The 21830-nt window shown below is 48.2% G+C and overlaps 2 protein-coding genes across 2 annotated transcripts in view; one reads left to right on the top strand and one right to left on the bottom strand.

The window, feature by feature from the left end:
- Window positions 1-15393, bottom strand: part of ADCY3 (adenylate cyclase 3) — a 343040-nt gene extending 327647 nt beyond the window's left edge. Inside the window, exon 1 of the mRNA XM_069233756.1 lies at window positions 12552-15393. Coding sequence (XP_069089857.1) covers window positions 12552-13226 — 675 coding nt within the window. The 5' untranslated portion in view covers window positions 13227-15393. The remainder of the gene's footprint in view (window positions 1-12551) is intronic.
- Window positions 15394-18931: 3538 nt separating this feature from the next.
- On the top strand, window positions 18932-19408 carry LOC138297003 (salivary glue protein Sgs-3-like). The gene has a single exon (XM_069236520.1). The coding sequence runs from the start codon at window positions 18932-18934 to the stop codon at window positions 19406-19408; it is 477 nt and encodes a 158-aa protein (XP_069092621.1).
- Window positions 19409-21830: the final 2422 nt, after the last annotated feature.

Below are 21830 nucleotides of genomic sequence, written 5' to 3'. Positions count from 1 at the left end.
CATCAAATGCAGCAACTGATGTATTGATGTGGCTCATGGTATGCCTGCCAAGTATGAAGCCATGTTGCTGCCGAGACACTGAGGCCCTCATTCCGAGTTTGGCAGGCGACAGAGGCCGCCCGCCAAACTCAAACCGCCGCCTGACCGCGGGTGCAGTCAGGACACTGCCGGTCTTATTCCGACTTCACCGCAGGGCCGGCGGGTGGAAACAGTGTTTCTGCCTGCCGGCCCTGCAGGGAAGAGGGCCTTATCATTGACGCCGGCTCAAAATCGAGCCGGCGCAAATGTGGCGGCGCAGCAGCACCCGTCGCACATTTCACTGACCGTAATTCGGGAAGTGAAATGCGCAATGGGGCTGTGCAGGGGGGCACCTGCACTGCCCATGGCAAGTGCATGGACACGTGCAGGGGCCCCCATGGGGTCCCCAGCACCCCCATTACGCCAGCTTTTCCATCGCGGTGTGAACCGCCATGGAAAGGCTGGCGGAATGGAACTCGTAATCCGGCAGGCAGCACTGCTTGCAGCGCTGCCCTGACTGATTACAACAGCCGGGACCGCCAGGCAGGAGTCCGTCTCCAGCGTGGCGGTGTCGGCGGTATTCCCGCAGCGTTTTGTCCGTTGTCAGAAGGTGGCGGATCAGACCGCCACTACTGCGGCGGTCCAATGGCCACCCTGGGTCTTGCGGCCTCAAGACCGCCAGACTCAGAATGAGCACCTGTGTCTGGTAGGAGAGGGGCAAGCTGGGTAGCTAAGATTTCAGCAAATATCTTTGCATCAGCATTAATCAGAGATTAGAGATGGGTCGGTAAGAGCCCCTATCATGGGGTGGCTTACCCTTCTTTAAGATTATTATGGTGTTGGTCATTTTCCAAGTGCCAGGCTTTTCTCCGTTCTTATGAATATAATGAATTACACTTGAAATTGGAAGAACTAAAATATCCTTAAACACTTAAAAAATTAAAGGGGGACAGAGTCCTCCCCTGCCACCTTACCCGATGGCACTAGAGCAGCTTCAATTTCCCCCAAAAGAGATGTCTTCCTGAAGTGCCGATGCCTGGGATTCCCCTAAACATGGCAATCTAGAACCTGGGATATATGCCTTAAGCCCGGGACGACTGAGCATTTTGGGTTGTCTGTATAGTTCCTGATAAAAAAAAGAGAACTGATCTATGATGGCCTGGGAATGAGTATGCATTATTCAATTGTTACCTTTAATACACTGAATTATACACCTTGCCTTTCTGTCTGAAATTTGGCATGCCAGGACTCTACCAACCTATTCCCCAAACTCATATTGAAGAGCCTTATTTTTAAGACAACTAGCAACCACCTTCTCTCTCAGGCTCCGCCCAAAAAAGAGACCTTTTATTGATCAGTTGGATGTAAAGAGCCTGTTCATCGGGATCCCCAGTACTTATCACCCGAGCGTGCGAGGTTTCCAAATGTAAAAATTGCCTGGCCCAGCAGTCTGGCACTGTTTTACATACCTTTGTTTCTGCTAAAAATGAACTGTCCTGTAATGCCCCTAATATAAGCCTTCACTGTGCCCCACAACACCTGTGGTGAGGCTGTACCCACATTAATGCTCAATAATTCCATAAAGGAGCCAGACGTATGCTTGCAATAGTCAGGGTTTGTGAGGCGATGGCGGCGAGAGAATGAGGACTGGTGCTGCTCTCACTTAACCGCAGTAGCATTCAGAGTCAATTGAATAGGATTAAGATCCGACACGATCTTGAGGCAAACTTGCATTTCTACATCGTGGAGCAAATATCCCTTAGCAAAAACCATATCTATCCTGGAGTAATGCTTATGTGGAGATGAGTAAAACGTATAATCCGGCATAGTAGGGTATGAGAGGCAGAGTGAGTAGTAGAACCAATACCATAATCCATCACACAGTTAAAATCGCCCATTAAGAGTAGATCACCAGACCAGTCACCAGACCAGCAGGTCAAAACAAAGCATACCCAGGATCCAGGGCCCATCTACATTTGACCCATAAACAAAACAAACAATATATTTCTGGACATATATTACCATCTGGGCGATCACCTACCTCCCCCTCGTATCCGAAGCAGTTTTCAATATGTTAAATTCTAGGTTCTTAGCAGACATAAAAGCTACACCCCGTATGGAAACAGATTGGGATGTACTTATAACAATATTATAACCAAGTTACTTAAGTAGGAGACAATCTTTATAAGCAAGATGAGCCTCAGTTAAAGAGAGTAGATGCGTGCTATGCAGATTTATCTCTTCTCGTACTGTCATTTACTAGACGATTTGAGGCCAGATACATTCTAGCACATACATTTTAATCTAACCTTTGCAATAAACCAAACCCAAAAAAGCTATCCCGTACCTTAAACCATGTGTACTGGTCATATAATCAACCCAGATTGCAGTGACTGACCATTCTGACTCATTTCACCCCTCAACTCAACCAACCCACCCATTGCAAGAATATTTGCTGTGTATCTACACAGTGCAACCCCCCCACACACACACACACCCACCCCCACCCTGGTGCTCAACCCCCCGTATCTAGCAACGGCAATCATTACCATCCCAAGTCTGTCGATTGACAAGACAGCCCTGAGAGCCTACCTTCCCGTACACCCCTGCGACCACCCACAAAATGCCATGCCATCCCCATTAAAGAGAGATTGCACTGATTCAAACAAGAAATTTACTAAACCCTCAGTCAGAAGGAAGCCAGCTTAAAATTACAATACATGTATCAACACTGGAGCTGCAGAGACCTGATCTACAATGCAGTCCCCTTTAGGCTGCTAAGAACCTGCGCTGCTTCTTGGTCCATAAAACAGATCTGTGTCCGTCCATCTTTAACAATCTTGAGCCTAGCTGGTTCCTGCAAAAAGATTTGAGCCCCCTACAGCCTTCAGAGGATCAATTAACTGGTGAAGCTTTCACCGTCTGTCCATCGTGGACTTACACATGTCTGAGTAGACTGATATAGACAGTGTCAACCACCATGGGTGAAGCGGACAAGCTTTTAGCAAGAATGCCTGCCGCAAACAAAGTTACCAACATATATTAAAAAGGGTTGAAAATGCTCAGCCCTGGAATTAGAGGTAACTGTATTGCTATTCTGATTTACGGAGAGCTGATGTGCCTGTTAGATTTGTGAGTCCATGTCCCAGTCCGTACCATCAGGGAATGCTTCCCCAAACAACTGCACAATTAATTACCTGGGATCATTACCTTCTTTCTGTTCCAGTATTCCAAAGGCCCGGAGGTTGTTCCTCCTCTAGCAATTCTCCAAATCATCAATTTTAGACTGAACCAGTATCAAATGACTATCGTGATTCTCAATAGATTTTACAGTAGCCGATTCCACTTTCTCTATGTTGGCAACTCGCTGCTGTATTTCCACCGTTCAGTGACTTCGGCCAAAGACTGCTGAACTGTCGCATTGTCTGCTCTAACCTGAGCATAGCGCTGTTGTGCCTCTGCCCGTTGAGCCTGGAGCAGTTGTAACACTGTCAGCAAGGATGGTTCCTGTGTTTCATCTGCTACAAAAGAATCTGTTAAAGCAGCTGGTGAAGAGTAAGCAGAGGGGGGGCCGCCTGAAGAATTAAAACTGATCTCAGACTCTTCTGAGCTGGAGGAAGCTGTGGGAGGCGGCTCAGCAGACCACGGCTTATCCACATTTGTCAACGACTGACACTCCATATGAACAGTAGAAAGTTGGGAAATTAAGGCTTTCACTTATCCTTTTGACATGACCCAGTCGCGCAGGGGGCTGCCCTTGGTGCCACTACTTACAGCCCTATTCCTAATCTGCGAAGGCCTGGCCTTTCCAGCTTGAGAGCCTTTTGAAGCTTCTTTGAGTTTCTTAACATTGCCCCAACTTAGAGCCAGCTGCCTGTCTCTCTTTGCTGAAGATGCAACAGTAGCCTCTTCTGTTGCACCCAGGTTCATATCCAAGGTGTCTGCTTACCACTGCTTAAGCTGCCAATTTGAGTGCAGGGGCTGAAATTGCGGGGTAAAGAATTGGGAAATCAGAATCCACAATCTGCTGGGGTAGCTCAGGCACAAGCACTATCAGGCTGTCAGGTGTACTACCCAACTTAGCATCCTCCATCACACTGCAAATTACCCCTATGCTTTCACTTGTAATGGCCCTTTGATTACTCACAGATTCATTAGCAGAGCCAATGTCAGAGATTTTTGCTGACAGCAGTTCCAGAGGGCTCCAGGGAGCAGACGCTTCAAGGGTTCCAGGCTGCAAGGGATTGCTAATATGTTGCAAAGGTATGAATTCCACAGTTCCTGCTACATTGTTGCATTCCAGAGCCGAAGTCACCATGGATAAATCAGCTCCCACATCCGGGTCAGCAGCCATTAGCACGTCCGCCAGGGAGGGCTCTTCTCCTGGGACCGGCGGCTCCTTAGAATACGCCTATAGTAAACTTGCTGCTGTACCCGATCTGAGCAACTTCAGAAGCGGGTGTCTGACTTGGGAGGCTCGGCCACCTACTAAAGACTGCAGTGAGACGGACCCGTTCTCAGCTGCACCCATGAGGCTAATGTCAGTGCAGGCCCTGCCTGGGTTACGGGCCCCCTGGCTGCCACCAAGCACGTTTGAGCGAGACAGCCCCATAATGTGGCAAGTCAGGGCCCGGCTACAGGTAAATGAAAAGCCAGACGCAAAGCACTGAGTTTTTCAGAGCAGCGATGGAAGTCCACGCCGTCTCCATGAGCGCAACTGCTCCATATGCGGCCCCTGGGAGGCTTCAGGTATAAGGTGCTACCAAATGTGTGGGCAATCCCAGGCAAGGGATTCCAGAGCCGGGCAACTCAGCAGCAGTCAGTGGCAATAGCGAGAGTGGTAAGGGAGGAGGAGCTCTCAGCAGTGGGATCAGCTCGCCATCTTCCCTCCGCCGAGCCTGGCTTGAGCTTTAAGTAGCTAACCTACTTCTAATGGTAATAGAGCCTCCATCACAGCTTTTCATTTGTGTTTCAATATTTTTGTTGCTCTCTCTCTGCCATAGTGTTGGGCTGATGTCTTTAAGGGGACACTCGCTCTGTCCGAGGAAATGGCCAGCCAAGAAGCAGCATAAAGTTGAGAAGATTGCCAATGATATAGAGATGTTACCATCCCTGCTTCCCTATGCTAGGACAGGACAAACTGCCAGCTTTAGAATGAGCAGATATTCAAAAGTTTGAATTCAATCACAACAAATGATTATTCTTAATCAGAAAATCCAAAAAGTGCTTTGATGATGTCCAAACCACACAACATAAGTTTGCCTTCAAATGAAGGTCATAATCAAATTGCTTAAATGGTACCTGTTTGCTTTTGTACTGAACCAAAATGCCAATGTGTGTTTCACAACTAATATGTTAATTCTTAAGTGCAACTTAATTTACCTTTACATAAAGTTAAAGGATGGCAATCTTTCCATGCACTTGCTGTCATCAATCGTGTTTGAGATTCCCAACATGCCTTCTGTTAAAGTCTTTTAATATCATGGAAGCTACTCCATAGTAATCAAATTGGTAATCGGTCCTGTCAGCTTAACCTGTGTCTACATTTCTTGGAGACTCCAGGGCCAAATATATGGTTGAAATGTATGTATTTCAACAATAGATTGGGAATAGCGAGTCCCACCACATAGTTACACATTTAGACAATATTTCTTCAGGTGCCAACAATCCAGGTGACAACCATACCTGAACCCACTGGTAACCACTATAGAAAACACCTGTGGTAGTCCACTTGGAAAAACACACACACATCAAAAGCAAAGGAAGTGAAAAGGACGGATCAACCTCTGGGTGTGTGCCCGGTGTTTTTTAAGCAGAGGCTTCTTCACTGATGACCTTCATCAGAACCAGCACACAAATTAATTGTGTTGTTTCCACAATGATATCTTAAATAAAAAGAATGAAGAACTACTCTCCTATAAGAACGGTAGATCAAAGTGCCCATCAGCATTTCAGAAAACCTCAATGCAAATGCTGCCTAAACCGGCTCGTTGCCTGGTCTGTCCCACACCCACCAGAAATGCTCAGGGCCGGCTTTAACACTGATGACGCCCGGTGCGACAGACTTTTTTGACCCTCCCGTGACCTCCTTTTTCATGAATTCCCTCCTTATCACCCTCCAACAGTGCCCCTTATCTCCACAATGCCCCTCTCTGACATACATTTCATGTTTTATAGCGCTACTCATAGTTTACTCACACTCAGTTCTGTGATCTGCATGGTACAGTTCTTTGCTGCAGGCACATTAACCCTCCGTGCTACTGTATAATGAGTCAAAACTGCCACTACAAAAAATTCCATCTCTCCTTCAGGAACATTAATCACCAGTTATCTGGACATTTCATTGTTGTCTGAAAACTGCTGAACACATAAGGAAGTTCAAGTGCTTTTAAACCAATAGTTTTGTTTGAAAATTCAGTGCCCCCAACCAAAGTCAGCACCAGATGCTGCTGCACCAGTTGCACCGTCCTAAAGCTAGCACTGAAAGTGCTTATTCCGGGTTCTGTACAGTCACACTATAAACAAGCATTTACAATGCAACGGGTCTCGCGTTTGCTCATGTTAGAGCTGATCGCGTTGTAAACTCCTAACCCGACTTTTCACCTATCTAGCAAAAGTGCATTTGTGTACACAACCCAAAAAAGTGAAATTAACTATATAAAGCGCTCGACTTTTGCCAAGCGAGATTGCGCTCGTAAATTAAAGAAAAAGAAGTCCATGAGCCCGATGGAAAACAGCGAGCCTCGCATGTTTTCTGTACTTGGTCCCTGCGCTCGAGGAGGGCTAGCCACCGGAAAAGGCATGACGTATGCTTGCCTTCGACTAATGAAAGCAAGCAGATTTTATTAGGCAAGCCCACGGACCAATAAAAAACACTGACGTGAAGTTGACAGGGCTCCGAGCCCTTTTCTAAATACAAAAGCGTCTCGCTGCGATCCGCATGCGCGAGCGCATGCAACACAGGCTCGACCCTAAAAAGTTATTTCTCATGTTATCCTGATTTACCAATGTTCAACACGGGTACTTTCTATGGTCCCTGGTGAATTTAGGCTTACTATATTTTAGCCGCTTGTGTCTGGACCTATTGTTCATCTTCTCCTGGCAGTATTGCATTCTGTTACTGAGTGCTGAGGCCACCAGCACCTCTGATGGGGCCACTCCTTGACCTCAGCCACCTCACCTTGGATATGTCAGGCAGCCTATGGGCCACCCATATCTGACCATCAGAGTGCAAGTTGTTGTTGAGGTTTGGCTACAGTGACCTCTTCTTGGCCAGCGGCTCGCCCAAATGGCACAGATGAATGGGCAAGACACCGAAGGTTCGAGACAGATGCATGGCTGCGGCTCAGCTCGAAATCCTCTTAGAAGGAGTGGGGCGCAAAAGGGGCAGGAGGAGGGAGCAAATAAACATTAAGGCGGTCATTCTGACCGCGGCGGTCGGCGGTCGCCGCACGCCAAGCGGTTCCCGCCGAAAGACCGCTCTGCGGTCAAAAGCCCGCGGCGGCCATTCCGGCTTTCCCGCTGGGCCGGCGGGCAACCGCCAGAAGACCGCCGGCCGGCCCAGCGGGACAGCCCCTTCAACAATGAAGCCGGCTCGGAATGGAGCCGGCGGAGTTGAAGGGGTGCGACGGGTGCAGTGGCACCCGTCGCGATTCTCACTTTGTGGGGCCCTGTTAGGGGGCCCCTGCACTGCCCATGCCAGTGGCATGGGCAGTGCAGGGGCCCCCAGGGGCCCCACGGCACCCGTTCCCGCCATCCTGGTTCTGGCGGTGGACACCGCCAGAAACAGGCTGGCGGGAAGGGGGTCGGAATCCCCATGGCGGTGCTGCAAGCAGCGCCGCCATGGCGGGTTCCCTGGGCCAGCGGGAAACCGGTGGGAAACCGCCGGCTCCCCTTTTCCGACCGCGGCTTTACCGCTGCGGTCAGAATCGCCCAGGAAGCACCGCCAGCCTGTTGGCGGTGCTTCCGCTGCACTCCGCCATGGCGGTCATGGACCGCCAAGGTCAGAATGACCCCCTAAATGTATTAAACAACAAAAACACTTTTCTTCTCCTCCGTGCCGCTCCTCTGCTGCAGGCAGGCACAGGCTCCCAGCCTGCCCTGCGGCCAATCCTGACACTGCTCAGAGCAGCGTCAGGATTGGCTGGGAGCCTGCACAGGCTCCCCAGCCCGGCTGCGCTTGTGTGTTTGGCCAGCCCGAGACAGCCGGCCAAACACACATGCGCTCTGAGGGGGGTGCACAGTCCTCCCCCTCTCTGCCCATCACCCCTGTGGCCCCGCCCCTTTAAAAGAAAGCAATAATAAACGGAGGAGCCGCCCCTGCCTGTGGGCCCTAGAGCCGAAAACAAGCCCAGCCTTCATCTGGCTTCTACTTTCACCCTATTACCTCAATCAACAAGACTGCCTGCCTCCCCTCTAATACCTCTCTCCTACCGGCAATTTCCCCACTACCGCTCTTGCAGCTAATGAGGTGCAGCCCAGTGCTGCACTGTGTCCTTTGCATGTGGGCCGCCACTGCAGACTCCTTAAAGTGCTGTGAAAGTGCTCGGAGAGGGATGTTATGCTGAGAATGTTCACAGCACTTTGCAGTTTCTTGACTGCCACACACATAAAATGCCGTCCCAGGCCAGTATCGAAAAATGCAGATGTCTCCCAGGTGTGGGCTACGTTTGAAAGGACTTTAGCAGCTGAGCCATGAACTTCGCTTGTGTCATGTAAACTCCTTCGGCTCTCGAGACTTAGGGGGTTATTACAACTTTGGAGGAGGTGTTAATCCGTCCCAAAAGTGACGGTAAAGTGACGGATATACCACCAGCCGTATTACGAGTCCATTATATCCTATGGAACGCGTAATACGGCTGGTGGTATATCCGTCACTTTACCGTCACTTTTGGGACGGATTAACACCTCCTCCAAAGTTGTAATAAGCCCCTTAGTTTTGTTAAAGTTTGGCTTCACTGAACGAGTTGAGCCTCTCCTGATGTCCTCTTGTTGTTAGTCCTGGGGAAGCAGGTGATATCAACGTTAAAATAAAGTACCCTACTTTTCCTTCAACTGTAATTTTTTTCTAGAAAATCATCGTGTTTCAGTATTATTAACACAGTCTACCGAGTGTACTGAGGGAAAAGACAGCATTACCCTTTGGTGTAATGCCGGAGAGAGAAAGAGTAAACCAGTAATGGCACAATGGGAAAGAAATCCGTAGACCTGGGATCAGTCCTGGCTACACATATCAACAAATTGGGTGACCTTAGACCTGTGATCTCCAAACTTTTTAATGCTGCACCCCCCCCAAACTCAAAAATAAAAATCATTGCCCCCCCTCAGAAATTTTCACAATTATTTTATAAAGATGGCGATGTTTAAATATCTCCACACCTAGTTAAACATTGCAGTTAAGTACTGTTACATTTTTAAAAAATGCAATAACATGCTTGTCTTTAAAACAAAGGCTTGTTATCTGTATCGTGTTTGGCCAGAGTCTGGCGCCCCCCATGGGATCAATAGAGGACCCCCTAGGGGGGTACGTCCCCCAGTTTGAAGACCTCTGCCTTAGACCCTTACATTGTCTCCTTTTCCCTTTTGTCCACGTTTGAGAGCGCCTTGAAATACATCAGTTCAGGGAATGTGCTACACAAAAGCCTCTCTAGTGTAGGTTTTAATAGACGTTAATGTCGCTCCCTTTATAGTAAAAACTGAGGCCACGTAGGGTACAGGAGGACAACTGACCAAAATCTGGGTTCACTGATGGCTTCGTCGTCAGGGCAATGGGCGTGGGGGCAGAACGCTCCCAGGTTCATGACCAGAAATGTCATTTCATTTCATGCAGTGATGGAAAACAATATACTACAATCAAACACCAAGATATGTTAAAGTATTTTCATATGACATTTATGGCTCGATTTCTTTGTCAGTACTCGGCCTTGGTTATGACTATTCGAGCCGATCCAAACCCTTGGCTTGCCGTGCCTCGTCCACCTATAATGAGTGGAGGAATTTAGGCGTTCGAGCCTAGAGTAAAACGGTGAGGATGAAGAGGTCAGAGAGGTCAGGGCTTTAAGTGAGATGAAAAAACTGAGGGGGAGGGGGTCCTCAAATGGTCCTGGCTGATGTAATTAAGGTAAATAAGCAACAATGGCTTCCTTGTGTAAAATATTCAAAACGCTTCAGTTCTGAAATGATAAGACGTAAAAGAAATGTAAGAAATCTGAAGTTACATCAAAGGCAGTTGAGGGTGTTAGTGCTGTCGATTAAGATTTTTTTTTCACCCTGAGGGTGAGGGCAAAAATGGAGAGCCCGATAGGGGCCGGTTTCAGCACCAGCTATTCCGAACTGCCGTGCTGAACACCGACAGGACCCGGCCCACTTAAAGCCCTGACAGAAGAGTAGAGTGCCGGTCCGGAACCACTAGCTTCTCAACAGTACTTTTGGACTGAAACAGTATTTGGCGCAGAGATTGGATTCAGGGCTTAACATTTCAGCACACTGGACTCTCGTGGGCGTCTAAAATAAGGCAGATGATTACACTGATATGAGACGCTACAAGGTTACATTAGATTCCTGTGCCTGAGGCCACCAACATCACCGTAGATCACCCCCCACCATAGGCCTCTTTAAATTCAGGTCGGAGTTTCCTCTCACAAAGCCCTTCAAGTCCACAGCTATCTCAGTTGCCTGGAGACCGTCTCAGAATCAAAACAGATTCCCTCGCAATGATGCACTCTTCCATCACGGTGGATTCCTCTCTTGTGGGATCACGCAAGCAATGCTCATTCCTCTCCTATCTTACATTGGAAGATCTCGTAGCAGCACATTCCTAGATCACGTCAGATTCTCTTCCCATTAGAAGCAGGAGTGGATCAAGGATAGATTTCACTCTCAGGAGATCGTACGGTCCCAACACTTTCTCTTCAATGGCCAGAACCCTGGAAAATAGGATAGTTCCCTCCCTGAAGAACACTAGCAATCCCTCCCTCAGATGGCACTATGGTAAAAGAAAGGGAAGAAAGACTTCTCCTCCTTTGAGTGATTTACTTATACAAAAAACATTTATGCTGCAGGACCCAGGTGATTCCAGGAGATTCCTCTCACATGGGGCAGAACGCGCTCACTAGCACAACCCCTATGGAGGATCAATATGGAAAAAAGTGATCTTAGCGGATCCTCCCCCGCAAAGGACATTTTTTCAGTGAAATAAATTCTAACAACTCTTAACAGCTTCAGTAAGACCAGAGAGGTGTTTTTACTGTACAAACTGTTCTGCTGAAATGATTATTTTTCAACCCACATCAAAGTCAAGCTGATGGATCAATGTAAACTGAGTAGCTTAGCAGATTCCATTAGAACGCAGACATTTCTCAGCAAATGTCCGCGAAATGATACCAAGTTAAAAATAAGTTGCGGGAATTCAGTGTTGACTGAAATTTGGAAGAGTATAAATTATGTTCAGATTTTTAGATACCGTCTATTCCTGCTGCTTGGTCTGTTTTGAAGCACATCTAATGTTGATATGTAGAGGGGGACAGTATAAAGCAGTAAAGCGAGGTGCGGCAGATCACAAAACGTTATCGAGGCTGGAGGTCAAGTTTGAACTCAAGTTTCCACATCCACTTTGCACAGGCAGAAATTTGACCTCATTGCCATCCTAGATTTCAGGTCCTCTAGGTTATACGGTTTCAGATATCTTATTGGTTCACCAATGGGCCAAACTTCTTCAGGTCACTCAAAGCCTGGTGAAGTGTCCCCATCTTCACCAGGCACATAGTGCATTGAACAGATGCCTTTAGCACAGCAAACATTAATTAGAGATGGTTATGTTTCTCATTAATATAATTCCTTTGATACCTATACATGATTGCTAGTGGGGTACCCAAAGTAGGTTCAGAAAGGCTGCATCCGTGCCATATTTTCAGGATATTCACAAAAGATGAATTTGCGTGTGTTATAGCAGTGGTTATGCTGGACAGCTTGTATGGTTGTGATGCTTCAGGCCTATGTTCAACACATTATCAAGCACCTTAGACATGAGACATGTAATATGTGTTACCTCAACCTGATTACCAAGCAAATTCGCCACCATATGACACGTGTACATTACTAAGTGACTCACAATGTCCTACCTCATCAGAAGATTGCATGCCCGATGATGACTATTATATTGTACAGCATTCTGACACCCTGGATGTACTATTTAAAACTACATATAGAATGGACCCATGACCATTGATGGCTCGCTCAGTATCACACCTATTGGCCACTAGGTACCAGGATCCTCACTGGCACCGGCAATATCAGCCTCAAAAGCGATGCCACCTGTCAACAAACACTTTCATGCTTCTGAGCCGGTATGAAGTGTGAGGAAGTTGGACTTACTGAGGAGAATCCTGCAGCAAGAGTTTATTCCAGGATTTTCATCAGTATTACATCCACATACGGACCTAAAGGCAATACACTTCTCAGAGGATGCTATGAAAAGAAGAAGGTGGTTAAGCAACAGAGATAACACCAACAAGTGATAAAAGCGCGCTTCCTACCTGCAGTAGTAAGGTTTGTCCATTGAGGGAGTCCTGCTGCTGTTGGGCGATGGTGACTCCCAGCACCAAGGTGTGGATCCCACACGACACCGTTGTGATCAGCACGATGGGCGTCAGGCGCAAGGGCAGCGTGATGAAGAAGGAGAAGACGAAGAAAGCCTGCCAGCCCACTGTGTCGCTGGCTTCGTGAAAGTTGGCAAAGTTCAACCCCAGGTAGGAGAAGATCTGGGCCGCTATCAAGATCCAGAGGATGTAGGGTACAAACTTGCGGGAGATGCGGTCAGGCAGGAGTCCATACTTGCATAGGATGAAGAGGAGCACATGGGCCAGCAGCCCTATGCTGGCCACCAGCGTGGAGGCCAGCTTGTCGTTTGTGTAGACCACTGCACACATGATGATGACGTAGCAGTCGAACAACGCAGCGAAGACCACCAGCACCAGGAGCGTCTCGTGGCGCTGTCGCCGGAAATACGTCTGGTAAAGGTTCTCCAAGGACTCAGGGGCAAACGTTAGTCTCATGAAACGGGGCAAGCACAGGCAGCACCCCGAGTTCCTGACCGTCACCTCATGGTTCCGGCCTACCCCATGATCCGGGCCAGAAGGGAGGCTGACCGAATACTCCGCTGAGTACTCGGCGGAGTATTCAGGTTCTGAGAAGGCTCTGTTCCTAGGCATTATGCTGGATGGTCAGTTCTCTGTTGCCCTGGGAAGAAGACAAGTACCCAGCATCCACTGCTGCTCAGATCTACCGATGACCTAGGCCGAGCTTATCCATAAAATCCCAGCCTATAGGAAGGACATGTCTGCCACAGTCTCATGCCTCACTTACAGCCCTACTACCTCATGCTTGCCTCACCAACACTCAGTTAACCGCCAACTGGGAATGAAAGACAAAAAAAAGCAGGTTTCAAAACCCGGTAGCCAGCATGCTTCCTTAGCGTACCTTACATACCCTGTCTGCAGCGGGCACCTCCATGGCTGCGTATTGTGCCACCTTCCCCACCCTCTCCCCCAAACCTCTACAGGATAACAGAAGAGAACGATACTCTTACTTGAAACGCTATATTCCTGCCCGTTGTGCCTTGAAACCAAATATTTTCTGTGTTCCTTTTTTAATGAAAATCCATGCCAAAATGCCTCCTTTTTTCAGAAATCCAGGTTACTTATTTTTATTTAAATGCTGTCTGGAGTAAATGGATTGTGGGGCCTTTTTATGTCTGCTCTCAGTCGAGGTGAGCGAGGGGAGGCACCCCACCAGCACTCCTGGTGTTCAGGCCTTAAATTAAGTAGGCCCCGCTGCTCCAAAAAGCACGCTCTGTCTATGTTCCTATATGGAATATCAAAAATAAAAAAAAGGAGGAAATTCACCCGATCTCTAAATTACGCAAATCCATCCTCTCGATGTCCGACCCAACGTTACAGGTGTCTGGGGCATGTTATGCTGCCGGGGAACGGAGTGTAGTTTCAGACTGGTCCAAGGCACTCCCAGGTGGTCCTGCAAACTACGCAGACACTACAACGGCGACGACGGTGGCCTTAGTACTAAAACGTTTTATTTTGGGTGCTGCTGCGTAGCGCCGTGGCTCCCAGAGGCCTCCTCCTTGCCAGCCTTCGTGCGCTGCGCACCCATGGTCTCGGGTGTGTGGACTGCGTGCACCCCCTTAAGGACTCCGGAGAATTAAAAATAGCGCACCCCTCCTTAGAGCATGGTTTGTCCTACTGCGAGAAGGCCTCTCGTCTCCAGTACCTCTTCAGCGGGGCAGTTTGGGGGGGCGCAGGGGCACAGCTGTAAGCCTTCCCCACCGACTGCCTCATTCAGCAGCCAGGCTCCTCCAGATGTCAGCCTGTCTCCCCAGATGTCAGCCTCCCTGAGGTCACCCCCTCTTATAGCAACCTCCTGCAGATGTCAGCCTCCCCCAGCTGTTAACACCCCCAGCTGTCAGAGCCCAAAGGCTTGATGCGCCCTCGATTTGTCAAAACCCCCTCCCTCTCCCAGCCTCCCACAGTAACAATAAGGATCCCCAGGCTGTCACCCCCACCCCCTAGCAGTCAGCCTCCTCCAGCAGTCAGCCTTCTTTAGCTGCCAGCCTCTCCCCCTGAGAAGCCTCTTCCAGATGCCAACCTCTTTCAGCAATCAGCACCCGCTACCTGCCAACCCCCCTGCCAGCTGCGGCCTCCCCAGCAGACACTATGCGCTGGCCGTCAGCCTCCCCAGCTGTCAGCCTCCACCAGCCTCCGGTCCAGCGGTGTTCAGAGCATCCCTGCTCCGGTTTGTCTTCTTTCCACCGAGTAAACAAAAGACCGAAAAACTCACAGTTCCTCCAGTGGGGGAAAACTACAGCTTCTCTCCGGACTCCGAGCCGCATATGCCCCGGTGCACTGTCAGAGCAGAGAATGTCCCTGCGAGCCCCCGCTATGGAGGGGCTCGGCCCCCTCCGTCCATCCGCCTGCTTGGAGCTGCTCTGCCTGCGCGCCTCCCCCGGCTCTCCAGTGCCCGGAGCCGGTGCCTGCTGATGAACAAGCGCGCTGCTCTCCTCCTGCGGTCCTGGCTGCGGGGAGGCCCCGCACACCGGCGCGGGCGGGGTCGAGGGGGAGGCGTGGGAAAGTGGGGTCCGGGCCGGGCTTGGAGCAGGTGAGCCGGCGAGGGGCCTTCGTGCGCGCCTCTCCCGTGCGCAATGGCTTCTCCCCGGGGATCCCCAGCGCGGGGCGGGAGGAGGGTGGAAGTGGAGGGACTCGGTTGTTGTGGTGAGGGGGGAGCTACGTTCAAAGATGGGGACTCAGCTATTTTTCCCTCGCAGACGTGGATTGATAAAACAGTAACAAAAGCAGTGTCGTAATTTCCGGGGTGCCAAGGGGTTGGGTGGAGGGAAAGATCTATGTGGTTGTTTTTTGTTGGCACCGGGGCTGTGGGTGTTGCTTTCAGTTATCCAACCAATGTAGTTGGCAGACGCGGCCGCCAAATAAAAAAAACTAAAGCTACTATTGGGGGTCAAATGTATTGAGCTATTTGCTGCCTGCGCGCCCCAAACAGCTGTCATTGATGAATTCTTATACCGACATCAGTGCAGTGCGACGTGTGCGGCTGCACTGGGCGCTGACCTGGAGGGTTGGGGCCCTGACTTGGGTGTGGCACTGTGTTGAGCAATAACTTACGATTTAAAGCACATGCTGCAGAGTTCCTTCCGCCCCCATATGTCAGGCAGCAATAAAAATGTCAAGATAACTTGTGGTTAATGTTCCTGCTAGAGAGAGATTGAGTTTTTTTCTAGTGACAGTTTTGACTCACAATAAAGTAGCACAGAGGGTTAATGTGCTTGCTGCAAAGAACGGAATTGTATTTTGTGTGGATCTCAGTGGATTAGTACAACCAGCCTTTACCAGTACTTTAAAACAAATGAAATGTATCTGAGAGAGGGACCAGGAACAGATGGCGGGCACTTTTGCCAGGTGGTAGTGAAGGAATCTGAGAAGGAGGTCATGGGAGGGGCATGCCAAAAAAGATTGTTGCACCAGCTGCCACCAGCAATAAAGCTGGCCCTGACTCCAGTGTTTTGTAAACTATTCATTCACCCTGCAGGAGGTCATGCCCACCACCTCACACGCACACACAGCAGCTCTGGTATAGAGAATAGACAGTCTTGTTTGCACCAGTGGCATAATGAAACAGAGTACTGTGTTGAGGGGTCCCCTGAAGCTCAGGGCCCCCGCAGTGCGGGGGCCTTTGTTACTTCCCTGGTTTGCACAAGTCACTCAAACCCGGGGCGCACCACACATGGCCTGTCAGCAGGGGTGCAGGAAAAATGCTCAGAGTAGGGATGCTGCCATCAATATTACAGCTTTAAAGTAATAGGGGCTGTGAAAAGCCCAAGTTTTCCATAAAGAACGCGTGTACTAAACGAGCCACGCGTGTTCAGCAAGAGAGCGTACGGGTGCAGTATGTAGCTGGTGTTGAGTTTTTGATTACAGGGTCACAACTATATTACTAAAGTATGGTGTGCTATTTCTCCATCATTTAGTGACAGCGCATTTTTCATTGGATTGGTCACTGATTTTCCACAGACATAGTATTACTGATGAAACAATAATGTGTGCAATCAGCAAACAGAGAAAGAACAGTAAACACCAGTCTCCGTGTTTAAAATAATTATCAGCAATTTGTCAGAAGACCGAGCCTGACCTTTAACCTCTGTCTTTGAACGTACAGCAAATGTGACAAGATAAAATTAAAATGTAAAGGCATCTGTATTGCTCATTCACCTTCTGAACTCCAGCACGGTTAATCTGGGTGTGCAGCAGCACCCGGACACCCTGACTTCCAACACCTATGCCAGTCAGTATGTTACAAACAGCCCTTAACACAAGCCTCCAACACCCCTTCCATATACCACTATTTATCAGACATCTAACAGCCTGCTCTAACCAGTAACCACGTCACACACCATCCTGCCAATCTCACCTACAAGGGTCCAGTGGCGGCCGGTTATTTTTTGAGGGAGGGGAGCAGGCGGGAAGCACACTCACACTTATTCATTCACACATGCACGCACATCCATTCACAACACTCATCAACATTCAAACATACACGCACGCACCAAACATTAATTAAAAAAAAACACACACACTTACTTTCAGCTCAGAGGTCCCAGGAGGGTTGGAACTGCCATCTTCCCTCTCTGACCTTAGGTCAGCCAGAGAGGGAAGGCGGCAGTCCTTTGTCACAGAGTGGGAGGGGGTCAGTGAGACTGCTGACCCCTCCCCCCTCTGTGATGAGGTGTCACTGATTGACACTCTCCCTAGGCGCTTCAGGGCTTAAACCTGAAGCGCCCAGGTCGAATTCAATTGGTGATGCTTCCCCTCGTCACTGAGGTGGAGGGCCTCAAGGCACTTTGCTGAGCTGAGGAGGTCACGCCCATAGGAGCTGTGACCTCTTCAGCCCAGCAAACTTCAGCTCAGGCAGCCAGGAGTCTGCGCAAATCGCGCATGTCTCGACCCTGGCTGTCTGAGCTGAACATGAAGAGTGTCTGACAGGCTGACCTTTGCTCAGCCTGACAGGCACTCTTCATGAGGGGCAAAAGGTGGGGGTGCGTGGCCCCTCTGCCCTAAAGGACGGGCCACGGCTGCAAGGGTCACACTCATACAGCACACAAGACGGAGTCCTTTCATCATTGTGCGTGCACAAAACTCCAAAGCCATATTCTTTCTTGGCATAGAGTAATCACTCCCTTTCAGTTCATTAGGGACACTGCTTCCAGTCCTGGACTTTCTTCTGAAAACCTAATGCATTCTGGGTGTTGTAGTCTTACTTTGCACACATTGAACGTATCAGAATAACACATCAGGAAATAATGATTCTTTAAGTTGGCAAAGCATTGGCAAATGATCAGTACTCCCCTGCCCTCGCCAACTTACATCCAGTGACTTTTAGGGTATGGGCAACGTGGATAATTGTCCGGGGTGCCCACCTTCCAAGGGGTCTCTGGTGATGTAAGAGGACAGCAGGGACGAAGCAGGAGAAGAAAATTAAATAGAAATTATCAGATTTTATCCCATGGAATGGTGAAATCTTTGGAGCAGTGCTTTAATTTTCACTGCTTCAGCAAGAATGCTGGTTGTGAAGGGAGATGTATTTGTTATTACGGTTTTCCGGTAATCAAAATTTCAAGTGCTAGGTGCATTTGTCATTTGTGAACATTATGCGGTAGTTAACTAAACATCCACCCTGTCACCCACACACTGCCCTTTCCTCAGTGGGAGGTACAGGCCGGCAGACAATGAATGAAACAAAACTATCACTGCTGCCAGAGAAAACAAAGACTACACCTAAGTGCAGATATACATTGCTTTAGCAATGCTTGTTCAATGTTTCTAGTGCAGCGGGTGCAGTGGCATTGAGGCCCAGGGATGTGAGGAGCCATCTCACAGGATGTGCCTGTCTTTTACTAGCAAACTGCTAATAGGTGGTTCACTTTGATATGTTGCATGAGAGCCCATGGCGCCCCGGTTACACCTGTGGTTATTTTTGCAAGTATTTGTAGTTGACTTATGATAGGCAGCTTGAGCTCTCAGCTGTTTTTGTGTGCCTTGGTTTCTGAAAATGTAACCATAACTCAATACTGTTTGGTATCATGAGGGCTCATCTCACCTTTAATGTAAAAAACATTGGATCACCAGACTTTGAGAGAGCCACAAGGGAGTATCTACTCACTCAATGTGACTGCATGGAAGTCTGGTTCACCGATTTAAGGTGGTGCCCATGCCAGCACATATGAGCCACATAAGGCCCAGGTGCCCTGCATGACCCGCCAGATGCCCTGACCACATGCGCTTTGTGACCAATGGAAAAGACCAGGAGTAACTATGCTCCTCCAGTACCCTGAATCATGCAAAAACTATTGATATTGTACAACACCAACCAACCACCGATCCAACACCGAACACCAACCAACCATCGATCCAACACCGAACACCAACCAAACACCAAACCAACACCGAACACCAACCAACCACCGATCCAACACCGAACACCAACCAACCACCGATCCAACACCGAACACCAACCAACCACCGAACCAACACCGAACACCAACCAACCACCGAACCAACACCGAACACCAACCAGCCACCGAACCAACACCGAACACCAACCAACCACCGATCCAACACCAAACACCAACCAACCACCGATCCAACACCGAACACCAACCAAACACCAAACCAACACCGAACACCAACCAACCACCGAACACCAACCAACCACCGATCCAACACCGAACACCAACCAACACCGAAGCTGCTTTGCCATCAACCTAGACAGTGGTGAAGAAGCCCTTAAAAGGGATGGTGAACTAATTAGCTGAGGACCCGGGTAGTTATATTGCTGTGTCACAGGAAGAGAGACCACAACACTGTCTACCATGTCCTTAAATGGTAATGAGCCTAATTTCAAAATAAAGCTGCTTTACAAACTTCTCTATAAATTTATTGTATTTGAACGTAAATATACGAGTCATCTACAATATACCTGTTGATATATATATAAACCACAAATTCGTGTCTGTCAGCTGTTTTGTTTGCCACTGGAACACCGCTCTGCAGGCCATGCATGAACCTACATTAAACAATCATATATACATTGAAAAAATAGGATAGTGCAGGTCATGCATTGAAGAGACATTAAGGCACTGACGAGTTGTAGCAAGATACGTTCTAGGATGCTATAATTTGCATAAATGTATGACTTCAAACGAATATCAGTGATCATGTGTAACGTCAAATGCTTGTTTTTGTTAAAGATTAAAGAAAATGCTCCATTGGACACGAGTGCAGCTGTCCATCCAGGAACCCAAGAGGTTTATAATCATGTTCTGTTTTTATTCGTGCTGTGAAGCGGCCTTTCGGCTGTGAAAGCACTATGCAAAAACAACAAATACGTTGGGCATTATTGCATACAGAATTTGGAAATAATTATTTTTTTAAAGTAAGTTTGCGAAGAATCACGTCACATGTATTTTGTTCAGATACTAATGGGTAGTTCAGCTTTTAAGTGATACAAACTGACAACATTTTGAAACAAATGGTAGAGATGATTAATGACAGATGATATGCAGTAGCTGTTGTATAAGCATCCCACCGTACGCCTTCACATATGGTAATCCACCTAAGACCTTTCCACGTTCTTTGAAGATAGCTAGAGGGCACCTTCCATTAGCTGTCTCAAACAATGTCCATCACGTTCATTCTAAACCACAAAACACTTGCACGACGCAGCACTGAACCACACACAACAAAGGAACATACAATGCCAAACAAAGCTTACTGCGGTTGGTTGGTAGTCCTTCCAGATCTGCAAAAAGGGCGTCCATTTACGCAGAGTGCTTTTACTCCCAGACATTAGTCCACTCTACACAAATGAAAAGGAACATAATATAAAATTGCCTTGTTTTTTGCAAGCCCCTCTCTCTAGCATGAACATAATTTTCAGATATGCCAGGACAGTCCCAGATTTTGTTATGCCACGAAGACCTTAAATATTATGCAACTTCAAAGATATTTCACGTTTTGTGTGGACAGGGTCAATTCAGTGGTGTCTCTACAAGTGAGTTTTAGAGGGGGGCACACAAGGACAACACATATAAAGTCATATAAACATTTTAAGTAGACTATGAATTAAACACTACGGTCTATGGAGGGGGCAGTGGTTTTCAGAGTGTCTCAATCACTAGTTTGCCTCCTCACACCACTTTCTACTGCAGTCTCTTGGTTAGATGTTTACTTTGCCCCTTTTCTTTTGATATCTTTCTGACACCCTCAATCTGCATATCTCACACCTCATCTCCATCCTCTTCAGTACCCTCGTTTCCTTCTCTCCTGCACATACTACCTTGGGTCACCTTCCCTCACCTGCCCAAGCACAGTGCACCCTCTCATCTGTAAGCACAGCCCTTTTCTGTATCTTTTGACAGCTGTGCGCCTCCTTCACACACATTTGCATAGAACCACACTTACAATTGGCACACCTGACCATTTCTCTGTGTGCTCTGCAGAGAGACCAAGGACTGAATGATCATTTATTACGAACCCCTTTATGAGCCACTGATGGGCAGTGTGAGAAATTCACATTGCTTTCGGCCTGAACTCAACAGCTGTCAATGGGTGCCATTATAAACACCCACCCACAACCTGAGCTCACACAGACATTTAGAGTATCTCCTTTCACAATATGTACTATTCATGAGTAATATGCTGCATGAAAACTACTACAGAAAAAACATAATGAAAACATCAGATGTCTATAAGCATGTCATCTATAGCAATTTGGATGGCAGCGTATAAAGTAATTTTTAGTGAAACGAAAGTTCTGAGGTTGGATGCTCTCCCTACTTTCTGGTCTTGGGATTCGTGGTCTGTGAACCTGGGATCCCATTAATCACCCTTTACTATTGTTTGCAGTTCTGGCTGCATCACTGATGAGATGCTTTCATTAGGTCCCCAAGTGGTGTGGGTGACATCCACTTGCATCTGGCTGCTAAAAACTTTAAGCAAAACCAACCATGTCCTCCCCTCTCATCATCTGGAAGAGGCACATCGGTTTTTGCTTCTTGAATGGACCATGGCAATGCCATTAATTGGGCATACCGTTCAAGGGTTCATTTTATAACTTTAAGTCATCTAAAATGTCCCTGTCCCAGCTCTAAAAACAACACTAACTTCCAATTCATAATCAGTGTTTGTGGCCTTGGAGGGGTGGGTGCAAGCAGTGGTCCAGAAGACCACTGCCTG

This window comes from Pleurodeles waltl, chromosome 5 (genome assembly GCF_031143425.1).
Source record: "Pleurodeles waltl isolate 20211129_DDA chromosome 5, aPleWal1.hap1.20221129, whole genome shotgun sequence".
Classification (NCBI taxonomy): Eukaryota; Metazoa; Chordata; class Amphibia; order Caudata; family Salamandridae; genus Pleurodeles; species Pleurodeles waltl.
The sequence above is the reverse complement of the archived record's forward strand: the minus strand, read 5'-3'. Positions and strand labels throughout refer to the sequence as shown.